At 40.9% G+C, this 12,228-nt stretch overlaps 1 protein-coding gene across 2 annotated transcripts in view; it reads right to left on the bottom strand.

Annotated features, from left to right (window-relative positions):
• Positions 1–3,558: 3,558 nt before the first annotated feature.
• The window catches only part of RSPRY1 (ring finger and SPRY domain containing 1), a 46,620-nt gene continuing 37,950 nt past the window's right edge, over positions 3,559–12,228 (bottom strand). For both annotated transcript variants that reach the window (XM_082606782.1, XM_082606783.1), the window contains exons 14-15: positions 9,159–9,263; positions 3,559–5,096 (exon numbers count right to left, since the gene is read on the bottom strand). In XM_082606782.1, coding sequence (XP_082462908.1) covers positions 5,000–5,096; positions 9,159–9,263 — 202 coding nt within the window. In that variant the 3' untranslated portion in view covers positions 3,559–4,999. The remainder of the gene's footprint in view (positions 5,097–9,158; positions 9,264–12,228) is intronic.

The following is a 12,228-nucleotide window of genomic DNA, read 5'->3' on the forward strand; positions in this document are numbered from 1 at the left end:
CAGGCGTGTGTTGCCAAACGCCAGGGGCGGGGCAAAGATAGAGAGAGGAAGTGAGGGAAAGGGATGGAGGGTCGCGAACGGAAGTTGGACCTCTTTGAGCAGGTCAGGGGCTCTCTGACGTATACTCACTCTGTGGGGCGATTAAATCTGACGTCGTCCCCATTTTGAAGAGGAAGGAATCCAAGCCCAGAAAGAGGCTCGATTTCCTCACTTGCAACTTGGAATGAATTACAAGATTTAAGATGAAGCTTAAGTCGTTTAAAGCGGGTTTTAAGAGCACTGTAAATCGAAAATCTCTTGAGAGCCAATCCCTTAGCTTTTGAGCCAGATAATGAAGACCTCTGATTTGCGAGACAGTTACTCCCTCTCGTGGAAGGATCGCCCCACCGCAAGAAGTGGAGGTCTTGTAATTTACATCATAAATATAATATTCACATCAAGATTATTCGGCACTAACTGGTTTCTTGGGTAATTAGGCAAGATAAAAGTTGACAGAACCACTTTGAGCAACTATATCAGGTGACTTTGCTCCAGGAAAAGTCCCCCTTCAAAACTGACGAATTTTGCAAAAGGATACCCTAGATCTGTTTTCTCCTGATTGGATCACTAGACATTGTGTCGCTTCGGTTGCATTTTATTTTTTGGCCAAATGTCTGGTACATGTCTAGAGGAATTTTAGGTACGGCTTAAGTTTGATCTGTGGGTCAGATGGCCAGCCTGAATAAACTGACATTTTTGAATGGACATAAAGTGGGATGTGGAACTAAAAATGGTTACCATGACACAGTTGTGTCCAGGGTGAGATCAATTCTCAGAGATACTACCTCTGCTTACCACCAAGTAGAAGGCAGGCATCCAGAAAGGTTTGCTGAATAACTGGACCGAGTTCTGTAAGTCAAACACTGGTCACACAGCTCAAGGCAAACTCAGCAATTTCCTCATGACCTACTTTCTCTATAAACCACACTTACTTCTGCTGGACTAAATGAACTTGCCCACACGTTCTACTGCTGATACATATATGGGATCAGAGCAGAGGAGGAAACTTGATTTCATCTATTCTGGTTATCTAATGCTGTTACAAGCCACCAGAAAACTTATTGGCTAAAAAAACTCAATTATTTTGCTCTCTAGTCTGCAATTTGGACAGGACTTGGTAGGGACAGCTAGTCTCTGTTCCACTTGGCATCAGTTAGGGCAGCTGGAATGAGGCTAGAGAAGCCTCTTCCAAGAAGCTTACTCATGTGGCTGGCAAATCAGTATTGGCTGGGGTAGCTCAGTTGTGGATGTTGAACAGAGGACCTGGGAGGTGGGGGGTGGTCACCGTTCCTCTCCACATAGTTCTTCCCATGGATGCTTGGGTTTTCTCACACCATGGCAGCTAGGTCCAAGAGCAAATATTTCAAGAGACGGGACGTGGAAGCTGCCAGTCACTCAATGGCCTGGGACCGGAAACTGGCTCAGTATCCCTTCCACTGCATTCAATTTTTCAAGCAAACATAGAGCCCACCCAGATTTAAGGGGAGGGGGCAGAAATTTCATTTATAGATGGGAGGAATGTCAAAGAATTTGTGGCCCTCTTTAGTCCACTTCATCTCTGGCTCTAAGAACAAATGGGAATAAAGAATAATAGGTACCCACCTATTCAGGCATGTGCCAGATACTGTGCTACACATTTAAAAACACATTGTTTCCTTTTAAAATACTTGAAACCCTATGAGAAAAAAACCCAAAACTCTAAAAAGTATTATCTCCATTTTACAGATTAGGAAACTAAGGCGTAGAAGTACTTGCATACAGGTAATAGGCGGCATAGTGGGGTTGGAACCTGGGTCCGCCCCACTCCTAAGAGCCTAACCATCAAGTTATGTATGGTCCCAATCCCCAAGTTGTCAAATAATATTCCTGGAAATCAGAACATGATGTTTTTCTGCTGAAAACAGAATGGCAGACTTTTTGTAGAAAAATAGAAAATTCACTTGTATATATGAAATATTTTCCATTAATAATAATTTCTTCATTCATTTTGGGTTGGCATTAAGAATTGTTTTATGTGACTAAATAGCAAGAAAATGGACAATCTTGGAAACTGCTTATCTTACTTAGTTTTCTTGGTTATATAATCAAGATGGTTGAAATTCATGCAAAAGTCATTTTCTGCTAATGAAATTGTTTTGGTTTCTGTGACTGAATCATCATTCTCTGGCATTCTGCAAATGGCACCATGACTTTATCCTGCTCTATCAATATCATTCAAAAAACACAGCAATTCTTAAAATCTTTTTGGCTGGAACCCCGGGGTCATTTCCCCAGTGACTCATTGGAGAAATTACTACTAATTACCTATTTTTCCATCTACTTTTTTCTCTCTCCACTGAATTTACAGACCACTTTTACCTCTCTGCTGGACTACTTCAAAGTCTCCCTACTGGTCATATTATTTCCATTTTTTGCTTGTTCTCTATACTGTGGCGCCCTGCCCCACTTCCAACCCCACTCCAATTCCATTCTCCAAATAGAAGCCAGAGCCATATTTTAAACTTATTTATCAAGGCATATTTCCATACTTAAACTCCTTTGCTTTCTATCGCACTTAGAATAAAATACAAAATCCTGAACATGGCCTTCACGAGCAGTTCCCAGACCTCTCCAACCTTGGAGCATGCTTTTCTACCCACTCAGTTCCTGCCTTACTAGTTCAGGGGACTTCCATCTGATCCTGGGGCCTACTGAGCTCCTTTCCTCCTTAGTTAAGGCCTTTACCTATAATGTGTTCACCTAGCTACCCAGTCCTAGAAGCCTGTCCTCAGTCTCTCTGCCTGGCTATATCCCTAGGTCCTACTTCCTCCTTTAAGTTTTTTTTTTAAATGGATTTATGATTTCTTTTTATTTCTTTATTTTTAATTAATTTATTTTTGGCTGCGTTGGGTCTTCGTTGCTGTGCGCAGGCTTTCTCTAGTTGCAGCGAGCGGGGGCTACTCTTCGTTGCGGTGCGCGGGCTTCTCATTGCGGTGGCCTCTCTTGTTGTGGAGCACGGGCTCTAGGAGCGCAGGCTTCAGTAGTTGTGGCGCACGGGCTTAGTTGCTCCGTGGTATGTGGAATCTTCCTGGACCAGGGCTCGAACCCGTGTCCCCTGCACTGGCAGGCGGATTCTTAACCACTGTGACACCAGGGAAGTCCCTCCTCTAAGTTTTTACTAATATTACTCCTTCAGTGAGTTTTCTCCCTTTCCCCTCATCTAAATTAGGTTCCCCTTGTTCTTTCTCAAAGGCACCCTATTTTCTTTCAGGGCACCAAAAATTTATTACAATAAGGAAAAAATAGTTTTCTCCCCACTACCAGATGTCAGCGCCACAAACAGATCTGTTTTGTATACCATGTAGGTGCAGTGCCCAGAATATACTAGGTGTCCAATAAAGGTTTGCTGGATGAATAAGTGATTAACCTTGTTTCTTAACTCTAATACTTGATTCTGTCCTACCCCGGAAAGTATAAACCTGAGAGTATAGTATCTTGGAAGCTTAGCAGCAGGCACCAATGAAAGTTGTGAAATCTTAGTCAAAAAAGGCAACAAATGTTTTATTTCTTCAATGCAAATTACTGTATTCACCACAAGCTAAAGAAGAGAACATATATATATATATATATTTATATATATTTTTGAATTTACGGAAGACTAAAGACATGGAAAAAATCCAGCACCCCAACAAGTACGGCCAGGAAGGAAATCAGCTCTGTAATAGGACAATTTAATAAACTACAAACAATAAAGGGTGGGAAAGGAAGAAAAAAATGTGCACTGAATTTAAGACACTGTAAAACTCAGAAGAAATATTTACTATTCAAGTATAAACTCAGTAAGGACTTGGCATAAATTGAAAGGCAGCTGCTGAGGTACACCATTATAAAATAAGTTCTATGAATTTACAATTCTACCTTCCAATTTTCTGGGAGAAAAAACCAAACTCTTGAAGGTCTTCACCAGAGACCCTGAGAGGGAATAACACTTTGGATGAAGACGTAGTCAACAATCCATGATTGAATTTACTATTCAAAAACATGTATTTATTTTAAACAATAGGAATACATGCTCTCAGACTGACCTCTAAGAGTTTTTGAGACTACTGGTTCAACAGTTGCAAAGTATATTACTTCCAAAAACAATACTGATTTAAAAAAATTTTTTTAAACAAAAAACAGAGAGACCTCATTTGATGGTAGCTTAAAAATACCCTAAATACCAAATTTTCTCCAGTCTAACATTGCGATTAATTTAAGAATTCCTCCTGCATTGTTAAAACATTTTTTCCTCACAAAATGTGGGTACTGAAATTGGATAAAAACACCATGAATGTGAAAATACCACCAATTTTCTGCAGTTAAAAAAAACTAGAATGTTCTTTGGAATCACTGAAATATCAAAAATTTGGGTTTTTTCCTACAGTCTGTGCACCTTCTTTCAGGCCCTCCATGTTGCTTGTAGTATTGACCTGTGTGATTCTAGTTTCATAGCTTCAAGTCTTGCAATATCCATGCTTAACACACCGGTGGCTCTCTGACCAATGGGAAGTTATGCTTAACCCAGAAACGCTGTCATTTACTTCTCCATAATGACTTTTGCCCAAAATAAAAACTTTAGAATATGAGACAAAACATCCTGTGTTAAACAATCAAATGAACCCAACCTGGAGAAATCCGGTGTGGTTTCAGCGCTCAGGAGGGCATTGTCTCCTACTGTTTCTCGTGGAAGTACCGCAGGCCTAGCTGTTAGCATTCAGCTTTCCTTGGCCTTAAAAGGAATTTCTCAGGGCTGGCAAGTTGGGTTAGATTCTGGGAGAATTTTGTCTTTGACAAACTATCGTTTTTTAGCATAAAATCTGGCCATGGCTATAAGTTTCAATGTGCGTACAACGGATTAGAGATTTTTTTTTCTTTGTTTTTCTTTTCAACATTGGCTGGAATTGAGTAGAAGTAAGTCCATGATGCCTCTTCACGTGTGTCATGAAATATGAGAAATCTGTCTGACTCTAGACACTATTTCTTTACGACACAATGGGCAGGTCTCCAGCTGCAAGGCACAATCCATGCACAGGTCACTGAGGAGAAAGACATAAATGCCAGTTAGGTCAGTGCTTCAGAAGGTCAGACTGACGATCTGCTGACTCCACCTAAAATGTTAACAAGCATGTTAACTGAAAGGGTAATAATCGCACATGGCTAAACCAAAAAGTAAATATATAAACAGCAAGTCTCTCTTCCATTTCTGATCCTCAATCTTCCTCTTCTGAGGAATAAGTTAAAAGTTCATGTGCATTCTTCCAGAAAGTCTATATGTACATAGCCTATACATACAGATGTGTATATGTAGGTAGAGATACAATGCTACTTTTTCCCAGACAACTAGCCGTCTATCCCAATATCATTTGCTGAATAGTCCTTCTCTCACCACAGATTTGACATAACGCCTTTATCATATGTTAAATTTTTCTTTGTAATCAGTTCTATTTCTGGGCTTCTGTTCCATTGTTGTGTCATTCTTTTCATATACTGGGACAAAACTATTAACCTTTCTTTAAGTATAGTTGATTTACATTATTGTATTAGTTTCAGGCGTACAACATAGTGATTAAAATTTTTTATAAATTATACTCCAATTAAAGCTAGGGACTTCCCTGGTGGTCCAGTGGTTAAGAATCTGCCTTCCAGTGCAAGGGACGCAGGTTTGATCCCTGGTCGGGGAACTAAGATCCCACATGCCGCGGGGCAACTAAGCCCTAGCGCCCCAACTACTGAGCCCACGCCCCACAACTAGAGAGCCCCCGTGCACTGCAACCACTGAGCCCTCACATTCTGGAGCCCGCACGCCACAACTAGAGAGAAGCCTGTGTGCCTCAATTAAGACTGGATGCAGCCAAAAATAAATAAATAAATACATTAAAAAAAAAGATATTGGCTATAGTCCCTGTGCTGGGCAATATATCCTCGCAGCTAATTTATTTTATACATAGTAGTTCATACCTCTTAATCCCCTGCCCCTATCTAGCCCCTGCCCTCTCCCCACTGGTAACTGCTAGTTTGTTTTCTATGTCTGTAAGTCTGTTTCTGTTTTGTTATATTCACTCGTTTGTTTTATTTTAGATGCCACATATAAGTGATAACATACAGTATTCGTCTTTCTTTGTCTGACTTATTTCACTAAGCATAATACCTTCCAGGTCCACCCATGTTGTTGCAAATTTAACATTTATTTTAACATATTTTAAGATGTGGTAGGTAGGGTTGGTCCTCTCCATAACTCTTCTTTTTCAGAATTTTCTTGCCTTAGTATCATAAACTTTTAAGTTAGCATTTCTATTTCCAGAAGGAAAAAAAAAAAACCCGAAAACCCATGTTGTCCTTTTTTTTTTTTTCGGTATGCGGGCCTCTCACTGTTGTGGCCCTCTCCCGTCGCGGAGCACAGGCTCTGGACGCGCAGGCTCAGCAGCCATGGCTCATGGGCCTAGCTGCTCCGCGGCATGTAGGATCTTCCTGGACCGGGGCACGAACCTGTGTCCCCTACATCGGCAGGCGGACTCTCAACCATTGCGCCACCAGGGAAGCCCCATGTTGTCCTTTTTATATGGACCAAATAAAACTTACAGTTTAGGGAAAACTGTCACGTTTACGACACTGAGGTCTTCCTATCCAAGACCAGATCCAGTTATTCAAGTCTTCTTTACATTCCTTGGTAGTTTAAAAGTTTTCTTCAGATAGGCACCATATATTTCTTGGAATGTATTCTTAAGCTTTTTTTTTTTGTCTATTGTAAACGGGACCTTCAAATATTTGTTCTAATTAGTTGTTATTTATATATAGAAAGCTATTGTTTTAAGTTATTTTTTGTAACCAGCTAGCTTATTCAATTGTCACAATGATTCTAATAGGCTTTTAGTCAATTCTCCTGATATCTACCTATGTAAGCTATTATCTCCAAATGATGATTTTGCTCCTTTTTCCAGTTTTAATCCCTTTTCTCTTTCTTGTCTAACTGTTTTAGCTTATACAATGCAAGTCACAGTGCTGATAGCAGGTATCCTTGTCTTGTCCCCAGCATCTCTTGCAATGCTTCCAGTGTGACACCATTAAAAAGATGCTAGTGTTCGGCTGAGATATATACATCTTTTATATTGCTAAGGAAGTATCCATCCATTCTTATTTTATACTATTTTATTCCCTACATCCATTTCTGTTTTGCAGTATTCTATCCATTTGGGATGGATACTGAATTTTAACAAATACCTTTTCAGCATTTTTGGAGAAAGTGTTAATTCTCTGCTCCACTGTCCCTTGGCCTATTTGGGAAATTATATGAATTGATTTCCTATATTGTACTAACCTTACATTCCTGAAATAAGCCCCATTGGTTGTGTTGCTGGGTCCTATTTGGTAATAATTTATTTAGGATTTTTAGTTTTATATTCATAAATTTTCTTTCCTTTTTTTTTAAGATTTTTTTTGATGTGGACCATTTTTAAAGTCTTTATTGGATCTGTTACAATATTGTTTCTGTCTTACGTTCTGGTTTTTTGGCCGTGAGGCATGTGGGATCTTAGCTTCTGGACCTGGATCAAACCCACACCCCCTACATTGGAAGGCAAAGTCTTAACCACTGGACCATGAGGGAAGTCCCACATAAGTTTTCTTTTTTTGTGTTTTGTCAGCTTTTCATATGATTATGATGCAGGCTTTGTAAAAAGAATATTGTAGTTTTCCTATTATCTCTGTGGTCTGGAGAAGTTTAAATAGAATCTATCTATTCCCTGAAAGTTTGAAAGAATTCACCTGTGAAACCATCTGGGCTTAGTGCTTTTAGCAGCGGAGGCAAAGGTAGCTTTGATAATCATCTCAATTTCTTCTATGGTAACAGGAATGCTTAGATTTTCAGTCTCTTCTAGGGGTTGGCTCATGTCATTCCATTTAGCCAGATTTCTCTTCTTAACCTCTACCCTTCTAAAATTGTTGTTGCTGAAAGTGGAGCTAAATTTTCTTATAATTCTTTTATTTCCTCTTCCAACTCTGTTTTGGATATATCTAGTAAGGAGACTGTGGTCATACTTAAGATACCCGGTTCTAAGTTTTTAGATTTCAGCCCTCTTTCATGAGCCCTTATTATGCACAAAACCACCAAGAAGGGCCAGAAAGCTCAGAGATAAATAAGCCCAGATCCTCAGGCATTCTGGGCTAGAGAGTTGATACAGAGGAATAATCACAGCTGGAGTCACTGTGCCTTTCCTTCAGAAGAGAGACGGGTATAGCTAGTGGTGAAATGAGATAAACTCACTGCATGTATGTCCCTTACCAGATGATTAGATAACAACCCATTTCATAAGATGGCAAATGTACAGAGGCAGAGTCAGGGGCTCAGGCTGAGTCAGACCTGGGGGAGAAAAACTGGGGTCCATCATTCCAGGCTCTGGACCCGTAGGCGACCTGCTAGCTAAAGCTATGTCAAGAATAAGAGCAAGGCAGGGTATGGGGTGTGATGAATTGCAGGGAGCTAGCCTGGAACATCAGCATAGGTATTGCTCATACACAATCAGCACACACGCCTGGGTTAGGCCAAGGCCAGCACACTGCCCAACTCCTCTTCCCGTTTCTAACCTTAGCTGGGATGGCCTTTTTAGGGACTGTCTTCCTTGCTGCTCTTGCTGATGTTTTAGACACTCTGTTCTATAGGATCCAGGCCGCCCTTATCTCAGACAACTGAAATTTGGTTAGATGGCAGGGAGGTGCTGCCATCTCAATGCTTAGGAGGGTGAATAATAAGTAAATGAGAAGGCTCTAAAATTAAAAGGGATTTCCCAAGAGGCTCATAATTAGCATTAAACCTTTTACATTTTATGAATAAAAACTGTGTTTCATCTATAGTGTTGAGTAAATTAAGTAAAACAAAAACAGGCCTTCCATATCAAGCAGCTTATTCTATTTCAGGTACTTTCTGGAAGACAGCCATGTACTACTTGGCAAACTCTAATTCCTCATTCAGCCCACTTTGGATATTATCAACCTTGATGAACAGCTATGGAACTGGTAACACTGTAAAAAGCAATTCAGGAACAGGATGAAACTTTGTCTAATATAATGTACAAAACAGGAAATGACCAAACAAACCCTCTTACCTGTGTCCACATGGCTTCAATTGTGTGTCTGCTACCTCATCGCAACACAGGGAGCAGCAGTTTTCCCGGATACTAACTTGCTTCAACAGAGCAAGACGCCTGTGCCTGAGTAGAAAACACAGTTTGAAACTTATTTTGTCAACAAATAAATGGGGCCTGTTAGCAGTGATGCATAAGAAGTGCCTTGAAAATGCTCTGTACATGTGAGTCTACCATGTATTCCCTAAGCTTTGTTCAGTAAAGTTTTCACACAACACATCTCATTTCAATCTTTCAATGATTTTCTAAAATAGAGAATGAAGGAGGCGTGGTTGTTCCCATTTTACAAAGAAAAGGGCAGGAAATGATTTGTATAGGTCAGACACAGTAAACAGATTCAGGAATCAAATTTAAGTCTTTTGGTTCTAAGTCCAGTGCTCTTTTTATTTTACCAGCAAATTAAAAAAAAAATTTTTTTGTTTATCTATCTATCTATCATCTATCTATCTATCTTGTCTATCTCGGCTGTGCCGGGTCTTAGTTTCGGCACTCAGAATTCTTGGTTACAGCATGCATGCAGGATCTAGTTACCTGACCAGGGACTGAACCCAGGCACCCTGCATTGGGAGTGCAGAGTCTTACCCACTGGACCACCAGGGAAGTCCCTAGCAGCAAATTTTAACGTTTTAAGTCACACATCTCTAAGATTTTGAGGAAACGCATAGAGCATTTCCCAAGAAAAATGCACACACACAATTTTCAAGGTGTTTATGATAGATCATCATAGTCACCCTGGAAGTCCAGACACATCGGGTTAGAACCCTCGCATTATACTTTCACTCAGCTTGGACTGGAGAGGCACACATGCAGAACTGCTCTGCTGAAGGTACAGCCTGATGGATGGCCAAGAGAAACAGGAAACATTCGTTCAATTCACATAAGGCCTTATTATGTGCCAGGCACTGTTCCAAGCTTTGGAGATTCAGCAGTGAAGAGAGGACTAAAAAAATATCCCTGCCTTCAGAGAGTTTACACTCCAGTGGGGGGAAAACAGACAATAAATCATATTAAAAAGTAAGATATGCAGAATTTTAAATGCTAATGAGTAGTGTGAAGAAAAATAAAGCAGGGAGAAGAATAAGGAGTGTGTATGTGAGAGGCAGGGAGTTATAATTTTAAATACGGCAGCTAGGGAAGGTCTCACTAAGATGACATTTAAGTGAAGACATGAAGGGAGTGAGAGAGTGAGCCTTGCGGGCATCTTGGAGAGAAACTGTGATTTACGATAAAAAATATATTTTGTTTACATCTGCATTCCTGGCACAGATTCCTAAAACCCTCGATGATTCATAAGTTAAGAGAGCTAGAAAGATCTTTTGTTCTGTTAATGAGGCGGCTTTTAAAAAGCCCCCTAGGTACCTAAGGATGGGACTGGGAACCAACCAGGTGATTAGAAGGTTGGAACTTTTCAGTTCCCTCCTCTCTCCTCTGCCCCACCTCCTGGGATGGGAAGTGGGCTGGAGACTGAGTTCAATCATCAAAGGCCAATAATTTAATGAACCAGCCCTGTGTAATGAAGCCTCCCTACCAACCCAAAAGGACAAGGTTCAAAGAGTTTCAGGGCTGGTGAACAAGTGAGAGGCAGGGAGATTGGCATGCACAGATAGCCTGTTCCTGAGTTATATACTATTATAATAAACCGGTAACCTAGTAAGAAGTAAACTGCTTTCCTGAGTTCTGTGGTGGTAGCTCTAGCAAATTAATCAAACCCAGGGAGGAGGTCATGGGAGCCTCCAATTTACAGCCAGTTGGTCATAACCTGGACTTGTGACTGGCATCTAAAGTGGGAGAAAAGGGCAGTCTTTGCAGGACTGAGCCCTTCACCAGTGGGATCTGATGCTATCTCCAGGTAGACAGTGTCAGAATCGAGTTAACTGCTCAGTGGTACTGGAAAACACACATCAGAACATTCTAGTAGCAGGAAGCACTGCGACAGCAGAACATTCTAGTGCAAAGGCCCTGGGGCTACAATAGTAGACCTGGTATGTTTCAGGAGCAGCAAGGAGGCCAGGATGGCTGAAAGAGCAGGAGCATATGGGAGAGGGTCGGAGGTCAGAGAAGTAATGGAGGAGAGGAGGGGACAAATCATATAGAGTCTGCTAGGATTTAAGCTTTTACCTTAAGTGAGAGGAAGCCACTAGAGTCTTTTCAGCACAGAAGTGCATGATCTGATTTATGTTGTAACAAAATCATTCTGGAGGTTGTGCTGAATAGACCAAAGCGGGTTAAGGCAGGAATAGGGAGACTACAGTTTAAGGGCAGGGCAAGAACAATCCAGGTGAAAAATGATGGAGGCTTCAACCATGGTGGTAGCAGGGAGAGGGACAAGTAGTTGGATTTGGGATATATACTGAAGGCACAGCCCACAGGATTTGCTGAGGGATCTGTCGTGGAAATGGCAGAAAGTCATACCCTGTCTTGTCAAGGATACTCTAGGATTACAGCCAGGGAAACTGGAATGACAATGGAGCTATTAACAGAGATGAGGGAAAACTGTAAGAGAAGCAGGTGGTCGTGAGTAGATGACTTCTGTAGCTGAGAGGTGGGTACACGGTGCTTTATTGTACTATTCTTTTTTTCTTTTGTGTGTATCTGAAGTTTTCCGTAATAAAAAGTTTAAGAAGAAAAAAAAAGAATGAATAGAAGAAGAGATAGAGAGGATTTACAATATATAACAATTTACAAAATGCCAGATAGAAACAGGACCATGATCTCCTACCCTGAAGTCAGAAAAGAATACTATTCCTATGAGTAAAAAAGGACCCCTTCGCATTAAGGAGGCCACTCAGTCTCCAACAACTCCTGTCTTGGTGTCACTGTCACAAAAAACAAAGTCTAGCGTATTATAGGACTGCCCAAGCTTGTAACTCTGCTGTTCTTATTCAAGGCAGGCTGCACTTTGGGCGCCAAAGTGATGTGGTACCAAGAGAAGGTGCCCATAAAAGAAGACCTTCCGACAGTTGGCGCCTATTGCCATCTGACTTTTGGAAAGTTTAATTCTGCAGGGGTGGTTAACTAAATGCTGAAGGAG

Source organism: Mesoplodon mirus, assembly GCF_964341445.2.
Source record: "Mesoplodon mirus genome assembly, chromosome: 19".
NCBI lineage: Eukaryota > Metazoa > Chordata > Mammalia > Artiodactyla > Ziphiidae > Mesoplodon > Mesoplodon mirus.